General features: G+C 45.8%; 1 protein-coding gene across 2 annotated transcripts in view; it reads right to left on the reverse strand.

The window, feature by feature from the left end:
- Nucleotides 1-14,731: 14,731 nt before the first annotated feature.
- The window catches only part of CEP76 (centrosomal protein 76), a 38,457-nt gene continuing 31,061 nt past the window's right edge, over nucleotides 14,732-22,127 (reverse strand). Inside the window, exon 13 of one of the 2 annotated variants that reach the window (XM_064379445.1) lies at nucleotides 14,732-14,934. In XM_064379445.1, the coding sequence (XP_064235515.1) occupies nucleotides 14,915-14,934 (20 nt within the window). In that variant the 3' untranslated portion in view covers nucleotides 14,732-14,914. Of the gene's footprint in view, nucleotides 14,935-16,229; nucleotides 16,543-22,127 lie in introns of those variants that run through there. The other variant, XM_064379446.1, reaches the window with a different exon arrangement.

A 22,127-nucleotide genomic window follows, 5' to 3' on the forward strand; every position in this document is an offset into this window, starting at 1 on the left:
AGCAATAAGCCCAATAAAAAAACTATTTGAAATAGTTTCAAAAGAATCATGAAAGATGGCTTTAAATAAACACATTGTTTACCTGACACTAAGAAATAAAAGATAAAAACATATTCTGGCGGAACTGAAAGAGTAACCACAATCTTGAATATTGTTCAAATCAAGTTAGACAAGGGTTTTCATTAAATGTCATTTTACTAATTCGATACTACATCTTTCATCTCAAGCATTTTGACACTTCCATCAACTTTTTAAAATTGAGGGTGGATTGTTTTTCTATGTTTTTAATAGACTTGCCTCTCGAATGAATTAGATAAAAACTGATGTGAGAAATCTTTTCTCAACCTCTGCCTCCACTTCGTCAATGAGCATCTGAGTAAACCTTCGCTATAAATTACTGTTTAGTTCATAATCCCAAAAAATGTACATTGGACAATGACGTAACTAAAGCGCATTTTCTCTATATATCCAGACATCCTGTGAACTTTTTACTCCACAAGCCTGTTTTTCATCACAACGAATTTTCACATACAGGAATGTAATCGGTATTTTCTCATGTCCAGGAGCCAAAAATAATTTAGTCTATTTTTCCATTTCTCCCCAAATACAGAATTCTCCTCAAGATTCAGAATCATCTTTACATTTCTGAACCGAGAAAAGGTTGTCTAATGTGAAATACTGCTAGCTTCCGGGAGGAGTGAGGTATTCCCGACAGCGGCTCTGAGGACCCTCGTGGAGCCCCTGTGTGAAGCCTGTGGTGCCCTCCCCACCCCGCGAACCTGGCCGTGCGTCAGCAGCCACGGAGTGAGGCGCACTGGCAGCTGGTTCCGAGCAGGGCCCAGCCCACTGCTCCCAAACGCGCCGCGAGCAGCTGTCGTGCGGGCTGCACAATGACGAGGACCCCCCCGACCCGCAGGCCCAGGCCCACCAGGCCCGCCTCGACGCCCTCCGCACAGCCTATTTGAGCCGCAGCCCGCCCCGAGGCTTTGATCTCGGAAAAGCTCCAGCCGGGCCATGGCCTGACGCCGCCCTCCCCTAGGGGCGCGGCCAGAACCTCCCGGGGGTCTCCTATGGCAAACTGGGGGTGGCAGGGGCGGAAGGGACAGGGACGGTGAGGGAAAGCGGCCTGACAGGGGGTGTTCCTAGAGACTGCGAGGGAAAAGGGCCCGGCGACGGGAGGCGGCTCTCCCGCGTCGTCGGCCGCGGGCACCATGGTCACGGCGCCGTCCCTCCAGACGCGAATCTGCGCAGCCGAGCGCACGCGGAGGCCGGGCTGGCGGCGGCGGGCGGCAGCGCGCAGGGAGCCGCAGCACTGGTAGCACACGGCCCACGCCTGCTCCTCGTTGATGGGCTCGTTGTAGAGCCGCAGGATCTCCTCCAGGTTCAGTGCGTCCTGCGAGCCCCCGGCATCGCCGCCGGCTGCCCCCGGCTCCCGCGGCCCCTCGCCGCCCACCGCCTCAGCCCGCGGCTCCCCGCCACTTACCGGGCCGGCGTCCTGAGCCATGACGCTGGTGTGCGCTGCGCTCGGCAGTAGCGCCGTGTGCCGGCGTCTTCTCTGCTCCGGAGCATCGTCTCCACGCGCCACCGCAGCCTCATTCACCGAACCGCCGCCGCCGCCGCCGCCGCCGCCTGGACAAGGCGAGGGCCCCGGAGGCGTGGGCGATCAGAGGACGGCGAGGACCCAGCTGCAGACCCAGTCACGTAGCGTCTAGCATCCAGCGTCCAGCCCCGCCCCGCGCCGCCTCGCCCCGCCCCGCCCCGCCCCGCCTCGCCTCGCGCAGCCCAGCGCCCGCCCTTCAGGGGGCCGCACGGGCCGTGGGTTGCGCGCTCGGGAGGAAATGCACTGGCAAGAGGGCCTCGAGGCGGGATGGCTGCAGGATCTGGAGCGGGCCGCAACCCACAGGGCTCGCAGAGTCACAGGTGGTGATGCGCGGTAGCAAAGGACGCACAGCTGGGGTCGCTGGGGTGAGGGCGTGCAGGGTGGTGGGGCGTGGGAGACACTTGGGGCCAGGGGCGGGAGGGCGATCCGGAGCTGCGGTCGGAAGCGAAGGGGCAGTAGGGGGGTCGCATTTATCAGGGCCGCCCCCGGCCGACTCTGACGGGGTCCTGAGCGCGCCAACCTGGGTCATTGCCCTGCATAGCGGGAGAAGTCACCCTTTGACGTTCCCTACGCGCTGGATGGCCGAAGATCTGGTTGAGAACTTGAACCCGCCTGGAGCGGATGCCTAAGAAAACGCAGGCCCACTGAAGCCTTCCTGCTGGGCCCTAGGCCCTGAAAGCCTCCCGCAGTTTACCCTGACCCCGCGCCGGCTCTGTGCGTTTTCCGATTTCTTCTGGGTTGAATACCTCCCTCTCCACTCCCAACTTCAGGGTAAGCCCCATGAAGACTGGGATCTTTACGAGTTTTGCTCACTGACTTCTCCCAAAAGCTAAATCAAGGCCTGGAATATAAGCATCTAGTACATAATTTGCAGGTGCTCCAGTACCACACTCACCACAGCATGTGGAATGAATATCACAGTGGTAAAATTGAACTGAGGGCAATTAGCCATAGAAAGAAAAAATTCCGGGAGCGGTGGCTCACGCCTGTAATCCCAGCACTTTGGGAGGCTGAGGCGGGCGGATCAGGAGATCGAGACCATCTTGGCTAACCCCGTCTCTACTAAAAATACAAAAAAAATTAGCCAGGCGCCTGTAATCCTAGCTACTTGGGAGGCTGAGGCAGGAGAATTACTTGAACCCAGGAGGTAGAGATTGTTGTGAACCGAGATTGTGCCACTGCACTCCCGCCTGGGCGACAGAGCGAGACTCCCTCTCAAAAAATAATAAAAAAGTAAAAATAAAAGAAATAATTCTGCCCCTCAACCCATTAAGTATGCAATAAAACAGTTCTTAACCACTCATTTGTAGGTGAATTTAATGGATAAAATTCCACCGAGGCTGGTTCTGTGTGAAAGCCCTACAGAATGTTGAAAGTATCAACCAAGTAGGCGATGTATAAGTTCCAGTAAACTTTTTACGACTGTTTTCTGTAAAATGTTAGAAATCACGCTCTCAAACAATTGCATCTTACAGTAGAGACTACAACAGTCTATTAAAATTATAACAGTTTATTAAAATAAGATACCATCTTATATACAGCTGGAATGGGGAGGAGGATGAAAAGCAACAGGACAAAAAGGAAGATAAAGAAATTGAAAGAGGGCCGAGCACAATGGCTCACACCTGTAATCCCAGCACTTTGGGAGGCCGAGGCGGGCGGATCATGAGGTCAGGAGATCGAGACCATCCTGGCCAACATGGTAAAACCCTGTCTCTACTAAAAAAATTAAAATAAAAAAAAATAGCCAGACATGGTGGTGCGCACCCGTAGTCCCAGCTACTCGGGAGGTTGAGGCACGGGAATCGCTTGAACCGGGAGGCGGAGGTTTCGGTGATTAGAGGTCGCGCCACTGCACTCCAGCCTGGTGACAGAGCAAGACTCCGTCTCAAAAAAAAAAAAAAAAAAGGAAAAGAAATTGAAAGAGGGTGGTGCTCAGTGGCTCACGCCTGTAATCCCAGCACTTTGGAAGGCTGAGGCAGGTGGATCACTTGAGGTCAGGAGTTCGAGACAGCCTGGCCAACATGGTGAAACCCTCTATCTACTAAAAATACAAAGAAAATTAGCCGAGTGTGGTGACGAGCACTTGTAATCCCAGATACCCGGGAGGCTGAGGCAGGAGAATCGCTTGAACCTGGGAGGTAGAGGTTGCAGTGAGCCAAAATGGCACCACTGCACTCCAGCCTGGCGGACAGAGCGAGAGTCTGTCTCAAAAAAAAAAAGAAAGAAAGAAATTAAAAGAGGAGAAGAAAGCTCCCCAGGCAACTTATTATAATTTCACTACAAGAAATACAAAACAGGCCGGGCGCGGTGGCTCAAGCCTGTAATCCCAGCACTTTGGGAGGCCGAGGCGGGTGGATCACGAGGTCAAGAGATCGAGACCATCCTGGTCAACATGGTGAAACCCTGTCTCTACTAAAAATACAAAAAATTAGCTGGGCATGGTGGCGCGTGCCTGTAATCCCAGCTACTCAGGAGGCTGAGGCAGGAGAATTGCCTGAACCCAGGAGGCGGAGGTGAGCCGAGATTGCGCCATTGCACTCCAGCCTGGGTAACAAGAGCAAAACTCTGTCTGAAAAAAAAAAAAGAAATGCAAAACAACCCTTTAAAGTAGCATGACTTTATTATTGGTTCATAATCTCATTTGTAAAAATGCAATATCTATGTGTGCCAAAGCCTAGAGAGGCAAACATATAATTCCTTATATGTGACACTATGTACATATAAATATAGCTCTGTCCTCTTGATTAAAAATAAACGTTCTCAAATTTTGCTATTTCAAAAGTTTATCCTGTGTGGATTTTGAAAATACAGACTGGCTTAAAATATTTTGAACAAGCCAGGAAAAATAAAAATGGTCTACTTTTATGGACAACACTACCACCTACTGGCTTTATGGGAAACTGCTGTCCATTGCACATGGACAACTACAGCCAAAAACGTTATCTTTGCCTTACCCACCAGTAAACAAGATAAGTGGGTTAATAAACTGAGGAATCTACGAGCCATTCACCTGCTAACCCCAGCACAGGGCAGTAAATAAATCTTGAAGACAACACAGGGAAGGAGCAAGTGAGTGAAGCAAAGAAAAGGAAATCCAAACTTTACCTTTTAACAGATTTTTTTTTAATCGTCCCTCTAATCAATGGAAAAAGATTCATTCTTTGTTTGTTTGTTTGTTGTTTGTTTGTTTGTTTGAGATGGAGTCTCGTTCTGTCACCCAGGCTAGGATGCAGTGTTGCGATCTCGGCTTACTGCAACCTCTGCCTCCCAGGTTCAAACAATTCTTGTGCCTCAGCCTCCCAAGTAGCTGGGATTACAGGCACACACCACCATGCCTAACTAATTTTTGTATTTTTAGTAAAGACGGGTTTCACCATGTTGGCCAGGCTGGTCTCAAACTCCTGACCTCAAGTGATGCACCCACCTCAGCCTCCCAAAGTGCTGGGATTACAGGTGTGAGCCACCGTACCCAGCCAAAAGATGCATTCTTAAAAACAAATTTGCAACACTAGGATTTTCCTTGAGTGATGATTTTTTTTTAATATGTACACATTTTAAGAGGGGAGCATTACTGCACTGAATCACAGGAAGGTTATATTCAACAGAAGGGCCTTTTTGTGTGTGTGCCAAGTACCAATTCATGGCTATGATATACTTAAAGTAAATATTTTGCCCTTGTGAGCATATATGTAATTAAGTTGAGGCAAGATGATAAGTAGAATGTTGTGTCATATTCCTTCTCTACACAAAATAAAGGAAAATCTTTAAAATCCTAACTGTCTTCTAAGTATAGTTATACAGCAGGAACATTTGACACTTTTTTGGTATAAAGACTATAACTTACTAACTTCTAAATGATTTTCAGTGCTCCTTAAAATTTTGATAAGCTGGCCAGGCACAGTGGCTCATGCCTGTAATCTCAGTACTTTGGAAGGCTGAGGTGGTTAGATTACCTGATGTCAGGAGTTTGAGACCAGCCTGGCCAACATGGTGAACATCTCTACTAAAAATACAAAAAGTACCTGAATGTGGTGGCAGGTGCCTGTAATCCCAGCTACTTGGGAGGCTGAGGCAGGAGAATCACTTGAACCCAGGAGGCAGAGGTTGCAGTGAGCGGAGATCCCACCATTGCACTCCAGCCTCTGCGACAAGAGCAAAACTTTGTCTCAAAAAAGAAAAGAAAAAATTGATAAGCCTTACCATCATCCATCATCACAACACTCTGAACGTGACTGCCGACCACTCAAAGGCTACCAGTGATTGATATCTTCTCCGTAGAGTTCAAGCAACCATGTGGAATAACAGCACCTTCCCGGTTTCTCGTTTTCAATTCAAATGCAAAGATTTGGGGCCAGGTGCAGTGGCTCATGCCTGTAATCCCAGCACTTTGGGAAGCTGAGGCAAGCAGATCACTTCAGGCCAGGAATTTGAGACCAGCCTGGCCAACATAGTGAAATTCCGTCACTTCTAAAAATACAAAGAAAATTAGCTGGGCATGGTGATGCATGCTTGTAATCCCAGCTACCCAGGAGGCTGAGGCAGGAGAATCACTTGAACCCGAGAAGCAGACATTGCAGTAAGCCAGGAGTGCACCACTGCACTTCATCCTGGGCAACAGAGCAAGACTTCTTCTCAAAGGAAAAAAAAAAAACAAAAATCCAAAGATTCAAATGCCTTTATGTTCAGGATATTTTGTTCCTAATTTTAGTCATTGATTGTATTTTTACTCTGATTTCACATTTAAAATGTCTGAACGACTCAAATCAACATTTAAATGTCTTTTTTAGAGGGCTGTGAAGTCCAGCGTGTTACTCTGATTATGATTTTGTTTTTGTTGATTTTATTTATTAAAAATGGAATCCTCGACTTTTTAAATATTTACTTATTATTCTTGTAGAATAAATGTGCTTCATGCTTCATACTCTGGAGGTACTGGCTACGCTGCTCCGAGTCTTTCAGGGAGCACCATCACCGTGCAGCCCAAGCTTTTCCCATATACTTCTGGACAGGTGTTCCTAAGAGGCACATTCACCTAGAAAAGTGCACCAGAAAGGAAAAAAAAGCGTATTTTTCAATGTATTTTTTTGTAGAGACGTTGTTTCACCATGTTGCCCAGGCTGGTCTGGAACTCCTGAGCCCAAGTGATCTACCCGCCTCTTCCTCCCAAAGTGCTGGGATTACATGTGTGAGCCACCACAACTGGCCACAAAAGTATTTTTATTTTGTAGCAAAGTTTGATGTTTGACAATAATTGCTTAAAAATGGAGACTTCTAGATAAAATTTTAACACACCAGAGTTTTGTGTAAAGAAAAGTGTTCAGACTGAATTATACTTTGCTGATGAAACAAGGCAAAAAATTTTTTTCACGTCTCTATTTAATTTTTCCTGATTGTGTACGTGTGTGTGTGTAGAGACAGAGTCTCATTCTGTTGCCCAGGCTGGATGGAGTGTATTGGTGTGATCATAGCTCACTGCAATTTTAATTCCTGTGCTCAAAAGAATCCTCCCACTTCAGCCTCCTGAGTAGGCTGGGACTACAGGGATGCACCACCACGCCCTGCTAATTTTTAAAAACTTTTTGTAGGCGGGGCACGGTGGCTCACGCCTGTAATCTCAGCACTTGGGGAGGCCAAGGCAGGCGGATCATATGGTCAGGAGATCAAGACCATCTTGGCTAACACAGTGAAACCCCATCTACTAAAAATACAAAAATTAGCTGGGTGTGGTGGTACACACCTGTAGTCCATCTACTCAGGAGGCTGAGGCAGGAGAATCCTTTGAACCCAGGAAGTGGAGTTTGCAGTGAGCCAAGATCCCAGCATTGTACTCCAGCCTAGGTGACAGAGCAAGACTTCATCTCAAAAGATTTGTAGAGAAGCGGTCTCAGTCTGTTGGCCAAGCTTGTCTCAAATTCCTGGGCTCAAGGGATCCTCCCGCCTTGGCCTCCCAAAGCGCTGGGATTATAGGTTTGAACCACTGTGCCTGGCTAATTTGTCCTGACTTTTTTGTTGTTGTTTTTTGAGATGGGGTCTCGCTCTGTTGCCCAGGTTGAAGTGCAATAGTGCAGTCTCAGCTGATTGCAACCTCCGCCTCCCAGCAAGAGGTTCAAGCAATTCTCCTGCCTCAGCCTCCCAAGTAGCTGGGATTACAGGCACTGGCCATCACTCCCGGCTAATTTTTGTATTTTTAGTAAAGACCAGTTTCACCATTTTGGCCGGACTGGTCTCGAACTCCTGACCTCGAGTGATCCACCCACCTCAGCCTCCCAAAGTGCTGGGGTTACAGGCCTGAGCCACCACACCCGGCCTGTCCTAATCTTTATCGAGGAGAGATGGCCCTGTCTTGTTGCTCAAAAAAGGTGTTTTTCCCTAATGTACAGGTAGAGGTCTAGAGCTGCTCTTGGCTCTTGTATTCTACTTTGACCCTGTGAGAGCCTCATTTCTCTTCCAAGGTCAGCATGTAACCAACTTACATATGGCTTCCCTTTAATTCAACTAGTTATTTAATGAATTCAGCACATTCCAAATGTGCTAACATGCTAGGCTTTAAGCTTTGCCTTAGTAATTTTTGTAGAAGCGTATAGGTAAAAGTATAGGTGTGGTGGCATGTGCCTGTGGTCCCAACTAGTCGGGAGGCTGAGGTGGGAGGAGGAGGTTTCAGTGAGCTGAGACCATGCCTTATTCGTTAGTTGTGCTTTTCCCTTAGGATTTCCCCCAAACTATTCTGTTAACTGGAATTCTTGTCCTCCTGATCTTTTGTATAAACAGCCACTGATGGAGCACCATGTCCTCCCCTTATGTGCCATACATGTTCATGCCTCTCAGGAGCTAGAAATGTAACCCTCGCTCCGACTCTCAACCTAGCAGTCATAATCCTTCTTAAGAGATGTTGAAAGAAAAATTATTGACATTGAAATTCATAAAAACGTGACATCCCAGAGCTTAACCTAAAGTTATAAGAGAGTAAGTTTTTTTTTTTTTTTTTTGAGATGGAGTCTCACTCTATCGCCCAGGCTGAAGTGCAGTAGTGCGATCTCGGCTCACTGCAACCTCTGCCTCCCGGGTTCTTGCAATTCTTCTGCTGATGCAGAAGTTCCAGCCTCCCGAGTAGCTAGAACTACAGGCGCACGCTGCCACACGTGGCTAATTTTTTGTATTTTAGTAGAGACGAGGTTTCACCGAGTTGCCCAGGCTGGTCTCAAACTCCTGAGCTCAGGCAATCTGCCTGCCTTGGCCTTCCAAAGTGCTGGGATTACAGGCGTGAGCCACTGTGCCTGGCCAAGAGTGAATCTTTTAAACAAACTTGACACTATTTTTTTTTTTTTTTGAGATGGAGTTTCGCTCTTGTTGGCCACGCTGGAGTGCAATGGTGCGATCTTGGCTCACCGCAACCTCCGCCCCCTACAACACCCCCCACCACCACCACCACCGTTTCAAGGGATTCTCCTGCCTCAGCCTCCCAAGTAGCTGGGATTACAGGCATGTGCCACCATGCCTGGCTAATTTTGTATTTTTAGTAGAGACAGGGTTTCTCCATGGTCAGGCTGGTCTCGAACTCTCAACCTCAGGTGATCCACCTCAGCCTCCCAAAGTGCTGAGATTACAGGCATGAGCCAGCATGCCCAGCCAACACTATTATTTTAATGGTATCAAAATTATTCCTTTGCAGCTGGGCACAGTGACTCATACTTCTAATCCCAGCATTTTGGGAGACTGAGACAGGAGGAATGCTTGAGGCCAGAAGTTAAAGACCAGCCTAAGCAATGTAGTGAGACCTCATCTCTACAAAAAATAAAAAAAGTTTAAAATTAGCCAGTCATGGTGGTATACACCTATAGTCCTAGCTACCTAGGAGGCTGAGGCAAGAGGATCACTGAACCCAGGAGTTCTAGGTTAAAGAGCTGTGATCATGCCATTGCACTCCAGCCTGGGTAACAGAGTGAGACTCCGACTCAAAAAATAAAAAATTATTATCTTGCAAAAATTTCTAAGTAATGATAATTATTCAGTTGTGATATTGTCATAATGCCATGGACGTTTTCAGGGTTAACAAAATTGTACAGTATTCTTTTTGTTGTTGTTGTTGTTGTTTGAATCACGGTCTCCCCTGTTGCCCAGGCTGGAGTGCAGTGGTGCAGTCATGGCCCAGGGAAGCCTCGCAACATCCTGCCTCAATTATTCATCCCACCTCAGCCTCCTAAATAACTGGGACTACAGGTGCACACACCACACCTGGTTAATTTTTTTCTATTTTTGGTAGAGATAGAGTTCTGCCACATTGTCCAAACTGGTCTCAAACTCCTGGGCTCAATTGATCCACCTGCCTTTGCCTCCCAAAGTGCTGGAATTACAGGTGTGAGCCACTACACCGGGCCTGAAAAAAAAAAAAAAAAAAAAACTTTTGAATAGATTTATTCTACCACATTTAAAACAACCTCTACTTATCATATACAATCTTAAAAATTCCATATATTATTGAAATTAAGCTAATATAAATCTCAATCTGATTCTGACAAATGAAGATGTATATGGAAAACAAACACCAAACAAAAATAATATGTATATGGAAACCCTAGAGCAAACACTAAAACCCTCAAAAATTAGTGATTTTTTAAAAAAAGACAAAAAAGTGATAAAAATCATTAAAGAAATTAAAATGTTAAATTATAAAATATTCTTTTGGGCTGGGCATGGTGGCTCACGCCGGTAGTCCCAGCACTTTGGGAGGCTGAGTCAGGAGGATTGCTTGAGGCCATGAGTTTAAGACCTGTATTTGAGTGAGACCCTGTCTCTACAAAAAATTTTAAAAGTTAGCTGGGTTGGTGGTACATGCCTGTAGTCCCACCAACTCTGGATGCTGAGGCCGGAGGATCTGGTGAGCCCAGGGGATCTGTTGAGCCTACGAGTTTAAGGCTGCAGTGAGCTATGATCTCACCACTGTACTCTAGGCCTGACTACATATTGAGACACTGTCTCTTGAAATTAAGAAAATATAATATTCACTTAACACAGAAGAAAGCAGTAGACCTGCAGGTGCTTTCTGAACTTTAAAAAAAAAAAAAAGAACAAGAAAGCACTAAGGGAGAAATAAAGGGGAAAAAATGCATGAGATAAAAGGAAACTAAAATGGCAAACACAAATCCAGCCATATCAATAATAACATTAAACGTGAATGGGGCAGCCAGACATGGTGGCTCAGGCCTGTAATCCCAGCACTTTGGGAGGCTAAGGCGGGAAGATCACAAGGTCAGGAGATCGAGACCATCCTGGCCAACATGGTGAAACTTCGTCTCTACTAAAAATACAAAAATTAGCTGGGTGTGGTGGCGCATGCCTGTAATCCCAGCTACTCAGGAGGCAGAGGTTGCAGTGAGCCAAGATCGCGCCCCTGCATTCCAGCCTGGCAACAGAGTGAGACTCCATCTCAATAAATAAATAAATAAATAAATGCGGATGGGGCTGGACACAGTGGCTTATGTCCATAATCCCAGCACTTTGGGAGGCCAAGGCAGGTGGATCAGAAGTTCGAGACCAGCCTGGCCAACATAGTGAGACCCTGTCCCTATGTGGTGATGCAGGCCTGTAATTCCAGCTACTTGGGAGGCTGAGGCAGGAGAACCACTTGAACCTGGGAGGCAGAGGTTGCAGTGATCTGAGATCTCACCACAGCACTCCAGACTGGGAGACAGAGCAAGACTCTGACCCTCCCCACCCCCTTAAAATAAAGTATATGGAGTCTGGGTGCAGTCCCAGATGCCAAAAATCCCAGGACTTTGGGAAGCCAAGGCAGGGCGGATCACTTGAGGTCAGTGTAAGGGCAGTTGCCTCGCCAGGAGCTTGGACGCACACCCAACTGCTTTGTCCGAAAGCTCGGACATGCTTGGGCATGTTCCCTTCTCCCTTTCTCGCACAGCCTGGCTTTCCCTTAAAGAACCCAGTATGCAAGCGGGGTCTTGTGATTCTAGCCAATAGTAGCCAAATCTTTCTAGCCAATAGCAGCTGAGTCTTTCTAGCCAATAGCAACTGAGTAATTCTAACCAATAGCAGCCAAGTCCTGTATGCAAACAAAGGCTTGTAACCTTATCCAATAGTAGTCCTGCTCTCCCACAACCAATCAAGCTCCTTCACTCCCTATAAAACCCCACTTCTGAAAGGAGTCCGTGCAACTTCTCTGGCCCCTCCTGTCAGACCGCAGAACCTGGCCCAGGAGCCTGAATAAACCCTTCATATTGGATCTTCTTGTGTTGGCCTCAGTTTATTCCTTTTAAACTCGGCAAGAACAAACTTTACAAATGGTGCTGAAACCTGGGAGGAGTTGTAAGACACCTCCTGGGGGAAACTGACTCCTCCACACAAAGCCGGACCGGGGAGCTGCTGTTTCACCACAAGGTAAGACTTCTATTGCCCACTACCCCACCCGCTGTTCTCGGGGATCCCTGTTCGAAACCGTTGCAACGTCAGGGATTCCTGCTGTGAGTACAGGACTCCAGCGCTATGAGTTCAAGACTCTGGCTTAGGACCTGAGTGTAAGAGGAGACGTCCCTACACTCTTGTTCTCTCCCCGTGAGGGGTTTTTAGGGTCAGGAATTTGAGGGAAGTGTCCCCACTTCCCTGAACCCTCACCAGCGACTAAGGTGTGGGTACTCAGAAGCCCCATTCAAGCAGCCCTGCCTTACAGCAGAGCCAACCCCCCAGGCTTATACCAAAATCTTTATTTTGAACGAGCCCATTGGCATAAAAGGCTCCCATTAAGTAACAAACTGTATTTTCGGTTTCTTTCTTTTTCTGTTTCTCTCTTTTTTTCTCTTTTCTTCTCTCTCTCCCTCTCTTATATGTGGTACTGTCTTTATTGTAGCCTCTAATTTTACCATGTGGCAGATAGCCCTAGCCCTGTCTTTTTTTGTCTTCTTCCTGATTATAATCATTGTAAATGTGCAGGCTTTCGGGTATCTTTGTTCCCGCCCCACCCTCTGTTCCTCTTGCACCACTGCCCAGGTGCTCCTAGCCAAATAAACCTTCTCTACGCCTTTAGCCCCTCCACCCTCCTTCTCTTCCTTTTCCAACCCCGACGCGCCTGAGGAACTCTCCTTTCCGCTGGCCCGACCCAATAATCCTCCGCCTTATGACAGACCTCAACCCCCTTCAGCTCCTCCACCTCCTAATTACAACCTGGCCTCGCCTGTTAGTGCTCACACCTGCTTGCACTGTGCTCCTAATGACGCCTCCTAGCAGGCATGCAAAGCACAGCCCAGAAGGTAGTTAATTATGATAAGCTGAGGGAAATAACTCAGGGCCCTACTGAAAACCCCGCCGCCTTTCTCCACCGACTAACTAATGCTATGATCCTCCATACCCAGCTGGATCTGGCCTCTTTAGCGAGGGCTACAGTTCTAGCCACCCACTTCATCTCCCAGTCGGCGGCTGATATAAGGAGGAAACTCAAAAAAGCTGAGGAGGGCCCCCAAACTCCCATACGGGACCTGGTAAACATAGTATTTAAAGTTTTTAATGGCCGAGAGGATAAGGCTGAGGCCACCCGACAGGCCTACTTACAGCAGAAGGTAGGTCTCCAAACCCAAGCTCTTGTAGCAGCCCTGAGGCCGGCAGCCCCCTGAACATCCGGTGGGGGAGGTCCATCGAAACTCTTCCAAAAGGCTCCAAGGACCCAGCTCAGGCCCTGTTTCAGATGTGGTCAAGAGGGACATTGGGCCCAGCAGTGCCCCTGTCCTCGTCCACCTCCCAGACCCTGCCCAAACTGCAAACAGACTGGACACTGGAAGGTTGATTGCCTGTTCTGGACCACAGGCCCACTCCCCACACCTCTACATGAGGAGCAGGCTGGTCCACAGGAAGCAATCCCTTTGCCTGAATTTCTCAGCCTTATGGATGACTGACGCAGCCTGGACTCGAGGACCCCCATCACCCTTGCCGAGCCCAGGGTAAAGCTGCAGGTAGCGGGTAAGTCCATTTCCTTCTTAGTGGATATGGGAGCTAACTATTCTTTCCTACTCAGGGCCTAGCATACCTTCTCAGGTCTCAGTCCTTTACCATTCCTCTACACTCTGAGTCTTACTTTCTCTTTAAAAATCCTTCAGTCAGCCTTCATCCCATTTCTCTACTCAACTCGGCTACTTTGTTTCCTCTTCTATCCCATTCCCCCTCTCCAGCCCATTCCTGTCCTGAACAAATAGATACATTTGTTACACATTGGTAGGGCCTGTCTAACTTTCCTCTCTCTACCCGAGACCTCACCTTTTCACCTCCAAGAGAATACTTTTGGTGTAATCGGACCCTAACCAAGGTTATAAGTGCCTCTCTCCCCTCCCCTGTGTGCCCGTTACTCTAGTCTTGCAGTTAAAGGTATACAGGTAAGCTGAGCTTATCTCTCCTTACGCCTCCCTCTGCTCCCCGAAACAAATGAGCAGTCTGTCTTCCTCCCAATAGTTGTTGGTCTCTCTCTAGCATCCTCTCTAGCAGCAGCCGGACTCGGGAGCAGTGTCCTAGGGTACAGTGTCACTTCAGCTGCGCAACTGGAAGACAAGCTCCATGTGGCCATTGAAGCATCAGCCGCCTCTCTGGCCTCCCTCCAGCAACAAATCACGTCACTGGCCCAGGTTCCTACAAGCTCATATGCGAGAAATTGGACAAGTGGCTGTTAACCAAATGCTGCTTCATCCCTTCGTCCAATTCTCAGTCAAGGCACCAGCCAACTGACCAGTCCCCCTTACTCTGTCCCTATTCAGCAGGAAGTAGGAAGAGTGGCACCCTCTCTCTATCATCAAAAGGTCAGAATGTAAGGCTGGTTGCGTCGCCTAGAGCTCAGACACAACCCCTCCCCTCACCGGGAACTTGGACATACCTCCTTCCCTTGCCGGGAGTTCAGACACACACCCCCACCCCAGGAGCCCGGGGAAAAAAGCCCCGCCAGGACCTACCTGATAGCATTTTGTCCCATCCAGGCCCCACTCCCCACCATTTTGTCCTATCTGGGCCCCACTCCCTGCCTACCATTTTGTCCTATCTGGGCCCCACTCCCTACCTACCATTTTGTCCCATCTGGGCCCCACTCCCTGCCATTTTGTTCCTTCCAGGCCCCACTCCCCACCATTTTGCCCCACTCACCTTGGGCACAGCCAATCAAACGCCTCCACTCCCTATAAAACCCCACGTCTGAGAGGAGTCCGCGTGACTTCTCCAGCCCTTCCTGTCGGACCGCAGAACCTCACCTGGGAGCCTAAATAAATCCCTTCGCATTGGATTATTTTCATGCTGGCCTCAGTTTCTTCGTTTTATCCTCGGCGAGAACAGACCTTACAAGAGTGAGACTCCATCTCAAAAAGAAAAAAAAAATGATGGAACAAGATAAATAGCAATCACAAGAAAGCTATAGTGGTTACAGTATCAAACAAAATATATTTTAATACAAAACGGTTATATAGATATAAGAACATTTTTAATGTTATGAGGTCATCCAGACAGATACAGACATGCATAACATAGCACCAAATAATTATAAACATGCATGACAGAGCACCAAAATATCAGGCAAAAACTGACATAAATGAAGGGAGAAATAGACAATTCAACAATAATAGTTACAGACTTCAATACTCTACTTTCAATAATAGAACAACTAGGATGAAACAATGGACAGATCAATAAGGAAATACTTGAATGGCACTCACCAACCAGACCTAACAGACATCTATAGAATACTCCATGCAACCATAATAGAATATATGTTCTTCTCAAGTGTGCATGGAAACATCCTCCAGAATAAACTGTATGCGAGGCCATAAAACAAACCTCAATAAATTTAAAAGAGCAGAAATAATACAAAACATGTTTCCCAACCACAGTAGAATGAATTACAAATCAACAGTAGGGAAAAGAAAAACTCACAAATATGTGAACATTAAACAACACACTCCTGGCCAGATGCGGTGGCTCACACCTGTAATCCCAGCACTTTGGGAGGCTGAGGCAGGCAGATCACAAGGTCAGGAGTTCAAGACCAGTCTGGCCAAGATGGTAAAACCCCATCTCTACTAAAAATACAAAAATTAGCCGGGCACGGTGGCAGGCACCTGTAATCCCAGCTACTCACGAGGGGGAGGCAGGAGAATCACTTGAACCTGGGTGGCAGAGTTGCAGTGAGCAGAGATCGTGCCACCGAACTCCAGCCTGGGCAACAGGGTGAGACTCTGTTTAAAAATAAAAATAAAAATAAAAATAAACTCCTAAATACCCAATGGATTAAAGAAGAAATCAAAAGGAAAATGAGAAGATACTTTGAGATGAATGGACAACATAACAAAACTTATAGGATGCTCCAAAGGCAGCGCTTAGAGGAAAATGCATAGCTCTAAATGACTAAAAAAAGAAGTAAGATCTCAAATTAATAGCCTAACCTTCCACCTTAAGTTACTGGTGGAAAAAAAAGAAACTAAACCTCAAGTAAAAATGAAGGAGGCCAAGCACAGTGGCTCATACCTGTAATCCCAGCATTTTGGGAGGCCAAGTCAGGTGGATCACTTGAGCCCAGGAGTTTCAACATGGTGAGACCACATCTTTACAAAAATTAGCTGGGCACAGTGGTGCCTGCCTGTAGTCCCAGCTACTTGGGAGGCTGAGGGGGAAGATCAATTGAGCCTGGCAGGTCCAGGCCGCAGTGAGCCATGATCCTGCCACTGCACGCCAGCCTGGGCGACAGAGAGACACGCTGTCTCAAAAAAAAGTAAGGAAATATGCCTGGGAAACATAGCGAAATCTTGTCTCTACAAGAAAAAATTAAAATTTAGCTGGGTACAGTGGAACATGCTTGTAGTCCTACCTACTTGGGAGGCTGGGGCAGGAGGATCACTTGAGCACAGGAATTCAAGGTTGCAGCAAGCTATGATCATGCCACTGCACTTCAGCCTGGGTAATAGAGTAAGACTCTGCCTCAAAAAAAGAGAGAGAGAGAAAGAGAGAAGGAAGGAAATAATAAAGATCCACAAAATGAACAAGTCTATCTAGATTGACTGAGAGAGAGAGATATGACTCCAGTTACTGGAATCAGAAACTAAACGGGACATTACCACTGTCCTTATAGAAATAAAAAGGAACATAAAGAAATGCTATGAAAATTAGATAACTTACATGAAATGACAAATTCCTACAGAGAAGCTAACTACCAAAACTGGCTCAAAAAGAACAGGCAATCTGGTGTAACAAGTGAATAAAGTGAATTAGTAATCAAAAAACCAACTACAAAGTAAAGCCCAGACCCAGATGGCTTCTGAATTCTACCAAAGTAAGAATCAATATCACTTTTTCACAAACTTTTCCAAAAAATGGAACTGGAGGGGAACACTTTCCAGCTCACTTTATGTGGCCAGTATTACTCTGATAGCAAAATCAGATATACATCACAAGAAAAGTAAAATACAAACCAGAAACTTTTATGATTATATGTGCAAAAATCCTCAACAAAATACTACCAAACTGAATCTAGCAACATTTAATGATTATGCTAAAGCATTAGCACCATATTAGCGGAATAAAAATAAAAAATCACATGATCATCTCAACAGACACAGAAGGAGCATTTGACAAAATCCAACACCTTTCCATGATAAAAACAGTTGAGAAAGTCGGGACAGAAGGGAACTTTCTTGACCTGATAAAGGGCGTCTATGAAAAAAGCACAGTTAACATCATCATACTCAATGGTGAAAGAATGAATGCTTTTCCTCTAAGATCAGGAAAAAGACGAGAATGGCTACTCTCACCATTTCTATTAAACATTGAACCAGGAGGTTCTACCCAGGGCAATCAGGCAAATAAATGAATAATTAATAAGACAACCAGGTTGTAAAGACAGAAGTAAAACTATATTTGCAGATTGCATATACATAACAATGCTAAGGAATCCACTAAAAAAAAAAAAAAAAAAACTATTAAATAAGTTCCACAAGGTTGCAGGATAGAAGACCAATATAAAAAAATCAATAGTCGGCCAGGCACGGTGGCTCACGCCTGTAATCCCAGCACTTTGGGAGGCCGAGACGGGTGTATCACGAGGTCAAGAGATCGAGACCATCCTGGTCAATATGGTGAAACCCTGTCTCTACTAAAAATACAAAAATTAGCTGGGCATGGTGGTGCACGCCTGTAGTTCCAGCTACTCGGGAGGCTGAGGCAGGAGAATCGCTTGAACCCAGGAGGCAGAGGTTGCAGTGAGCCGAGATCACACCATTGCACTCCAGCCTGGGTAACAAGAGCGAAACTCCGTCTCAAAAAAAAAAAAAAAAGAGTCTTTTTTTTTTTTTTTTTTTTTTGAGACAGAGTCTCACTCTATTGCCCAGATTGGAGTGCAGTGGCACAATCATGGCTTACTGCAGCCTCGACCTCCCAGGCTCAGGTGATCCTCCCACCTCACTCCCAAGTAGCTGGTACTACAGGATCTCACCACCACATCTGGCTAATATTTTGTATGTTTAGTAGAGATGGGGTTTTACCATGTTGCCCAAGCTGGTCTGGAACTCCTGGGCTCAAGGCTATCTGCCTGCCTTGGCCTTCCAAAGTGTTGGGATTACAGGCATGAGCCACCGTGCCCAGCCAAAAATAGTCTTTTTAATGAACTTGCAAAGAATGAGCTGAAAGTAAAAAATAAAACAATTCCATTTGTAATAACATGGAAAATAATAAAATAGGAATAAATTTAACAAAAGTAAATGCAAAATTTATACTCTGGAAACTACAAAACAGTATAAGTTGTTGAAGGAAGATCTGAGTTAGTAGAAAAACAAACCACATCCATGAATCAGAACTTTTAACATTGTTAAGATGGTAATATTTCCCATCAGAATCCCAGCTGAGTCTTTTTTAGAGATAGGGTTTTGCTCTGTTGCCCAGGCTGGAATGCAGTGAAGTGATGATGGCTCACTGCAGCCTCAATCTATGCTCAAGAAATCCTCCTTCCTCAGCCTCTCCCAATAGCTGGGACTACAGGTGTGCATCACCATGCCCAGCTTTTTTTTTTTTTTTAAATAATAATAGAGATGGGGTCTCACTATGTTGCCCAGGCTGGTCTCAAACTCCTGGGCTCCTAGTGATCTTCCCACCTCAGCCTCCCAATGTGCTGCGATTACAGGTGTGAGCCATCATGCCTGATTTTTTTCATTTTTTGTAGAGATGTGGTCTCCCTATGTTGCCCAAGCTAGTCTCTAACTCCTAGGCTCAAGTGATCCTCCCACCTCGACCTCTCAAAGTGTTGGTATTACAGCTATTACAGCCTGGTATTACAGCCAGGACACCCAGCTCCAGCTCACTTGAAGAAAATGACAAGCTGATTGCCAGGAACCCAGAACAGCCAAAGCAATCCTGAATAAAGTTGGAGGACTTTAAACTTTTAAAATATGTCCCAATTTCAGCACTTACTACAAAGCAGTGGTAATAAAAATGTGTGGTACGGGCACAAAAAATAGACTGGCACATTAGGAATAAAATACAGAGGCCAGAAATAGACCCACACATCTATGGTAAAAGGATTTTCAATCCATTCAATAGGGGGAAAAATGACCTCTTCAAGAAATGGTGCTGGAATAACTGAATATGTATATGCAAAAATTAACTGAAAATGGATCAAAGACCTAAGTGTGACTGTTCAAACTAGAAGAAAGCACAAGGGTAAATCAAGACCTTGGATTTGGCAACAAATTCTTCTATATAACACCAAAACTATGAACAAAAAAAATAGATCGAATTAAAAACTTTTATACTTAAAAGGACACAATGAAGAAAGAAGAAAAACAGGCTGAGTGTGATAGGTCATGCCTGTAATCCTAGCACTTTGGGAGGCTGAGGCAGGCAGATCACCTGAGGTCAGGAGTTCGAGACCAGCCTGGCCAACATGGCAAAGCTCCTCTACTAAAAATACAAAAATTAGCTGGGCATGGTGGCTTGCACCTGTAATCCCAGTTACTCGGGAGGCTGAAATGGGAAAATCACTTGAACCTGGGAGGCAGAGACTGCAGTAAGCCAAGATGACACCATTGCATTCCAGCCTTGGCGACAAAGCAAGACTCCGTCTCATAATAAATAAATAAAATAAAAATAGGCATGATGGCAGTGACTGTAGTGCTAGCTACCTGGGAGGCAGGGGTGGGAGGATGACCTGAGGCTGGGAGCTCGAGGCTACAGTGTCATGATCAAGCTACTACATTCCAGCCTGGGTGACGGAATGAGACCCTATCTCAAAAAACAAACCAACAAGCAAACCTGAATTCTAGAACTCATATGCTACTAGAGATATGTATCCTTGGGCAGAGAACTTAACTTTTTTCTATCTCCATTTCATTAGTCAAGGAATTAAATGAATTGGAAGACCTAAGATTTCTTTCAAGTCCAAAGTTCTATAATTCCAGACCATGAAAAAAAAAATACTCTAAAAAATGCATAGAGTATGTTTTAGAGCACAAATCTAAATTCAGTAGAATCAGAAAAAGAAATATTTCATTTTATAGAAATATACTTAGCAGCGGCCGGGTGTGGTGGCTCACGTCTGTAATCCCAGCACTTTGGGAGGCCAAGGCGGGCAGATCACACGGTCAGGAGTTCAAAACCAGACTGGCCAACATGGTGAAACCCTGTCTCTACTAAAAAATACAAAAATTAGCTGGGCATGGTGGCTCGTGCCTGTAATCCCAACTACTTGGGAGACTGAGGTAGGAAAATTGCTTGAACCGGGACCCGGGAGGCAAAGGTTGCAGTAAGCCAAGCTTGTGCCACTGCACTCCAACCTGGGCTACAGAGGGGGACTCCATCTCAAAAAAAGAAAGAAAGAAAAAATATACTCAGCACCATAAGACAGAGCGAACAACAAAAATGCCAGTTAAGAACATTCTCCCCTTTTCTTCTAACAACCATTACTTTTTTTTTTTTTTCAGATCGAGTCTCCCTCTGTCGCTCAGGAGGCTGGAGTGCAGTGGTGCAATCTCAGCTCACTAAAATCTCTGCCTCCCAGGTTCAAGTGATTCTCCTGCCTCAGCCTCCTGAGTATCTGGGATTACAGGCACATGCCACCACACCCGGCTGATTTTTTGTATTTTTAGTAGAGATGGGGTTTTTCTGTGTTAGCCAGGATGGTCTTGATCTCCTGACCTCGTGATCCGCCCATCTCGGCCTCCTAAAGTGCTGGGATTACAGATGTGAGCCATCACACCCAGGCCATCCATGACAATTAACACTGGTATCAAGTAGTTAATACACAAATTAAGTATGTCAAATGTAATTACAATAAATATACCACCCAAATCTCTGAAGGTTAAACATTCAATATCCATACTTACATGCACCAATGATTATAACTGAATTTGTGCTTTAAATGTAGAATATGCTATATAAACAGTATGTCAGGGCTCTTCAAAATGGGATGGCCTCTTGTCTATGTGTTTGGCTGTTTTAAGATTTTATATAGTCTTTAGCTAATCTCAAATTAATTCTCAAATACCTACTGCTAGAAAGCAATACTACTTTCACTGATTAAAGGTTAACACTGTTCAAAACAGATCATCTAATTCCTGTATTTACCTACTTAAGTTGAAAGTGTTGTTATCTGAGAATCACAAAAAACTTATCAAATTGCAAACTGCAGTACAACCTAAGCTATTTTCTTGTTTAGTAGGGCATGAAATCAGAAGTGTGAATTTAAACAACTGATGGTCATAACTAATGCTTTCTGATGGTCAGATATCTAGCATAGAATATTATTTTATTAACCACTGTTAAGCAGTAGAAAAATGGGTTTCAAATGTGTGTACTTTCTACAACTTCCAGATTACAGATGTGTTTTTGCACATCCTAATTAAAAATGTACACCTCAATACTAGAAATAAAATTTCTTTTTGGGACAGAATCTTGCTGTCTCCAGGCTGCAATGCAATGGCACCATCTCAGTTCACTGCAACCTCTGCCTCCTAGGTTCAAGCAATTCTCCTGCCTGGGTAATTTTTTGTATTTTTAGTGGAGATAGGGTTTTGTCATGTTAGCCAAGCTGGTCTCAAACTCCTGACCTCAGGTGATCCACCCACCTCAGCCTCCCAAAGTTCTGGGATTATAAGTGTGAGCTACCATGCCTCAACCTAGAAAAAATTTTGAAGTCACTTGGAGTGTTCAGTTAGTTAAGTAAACTTCAGCAAAGTTTTTTTGTTTGTTTTTGAGACAGGGTCTCACTTGGTCCCCCAGGCTAGGAGTGCAGTGGTGAGATCAGAGCTCACTGCAGCCTTGAACTCCTGGGCTCAGGGGGTCCTCCTGCCTCAGCCTCCTGTGTAGTTGGGACTAGAGACATGTGCCATCAAACCCAGCTATGTATTTTTTGAAACGGGAGTTTTGCTCGTTGCCCAGGTTGGAGTGCAATGGCACAATCTTGGCTCACCGCAACCTCTGCCTCCTGGGTTCAAGGGATTCTCCTGTCTCAGTCTCCCAAGTAGCTGTTATTACAGGCATGCACCACCACACCCAGCTAATTTTGTATTTGGGG

This window comes from Aotus nancymaae, unplaced genomic scaffold, assembly GCF_030222135.1.
Source record: "Aotus nancymaae isolate 86718 unplaced genomic scaffold, 86718_ANA_hifiasm-v0.15.2.pri h1tg000020l, whole genome shotgun sequence".
NCBI classification, from domain to species: domain Eukaryota; kingdom Metazoa; phylum Chordata; class Mammalia; order Primates; family Aotidae; genus Aotus; species Aotus nancymaae.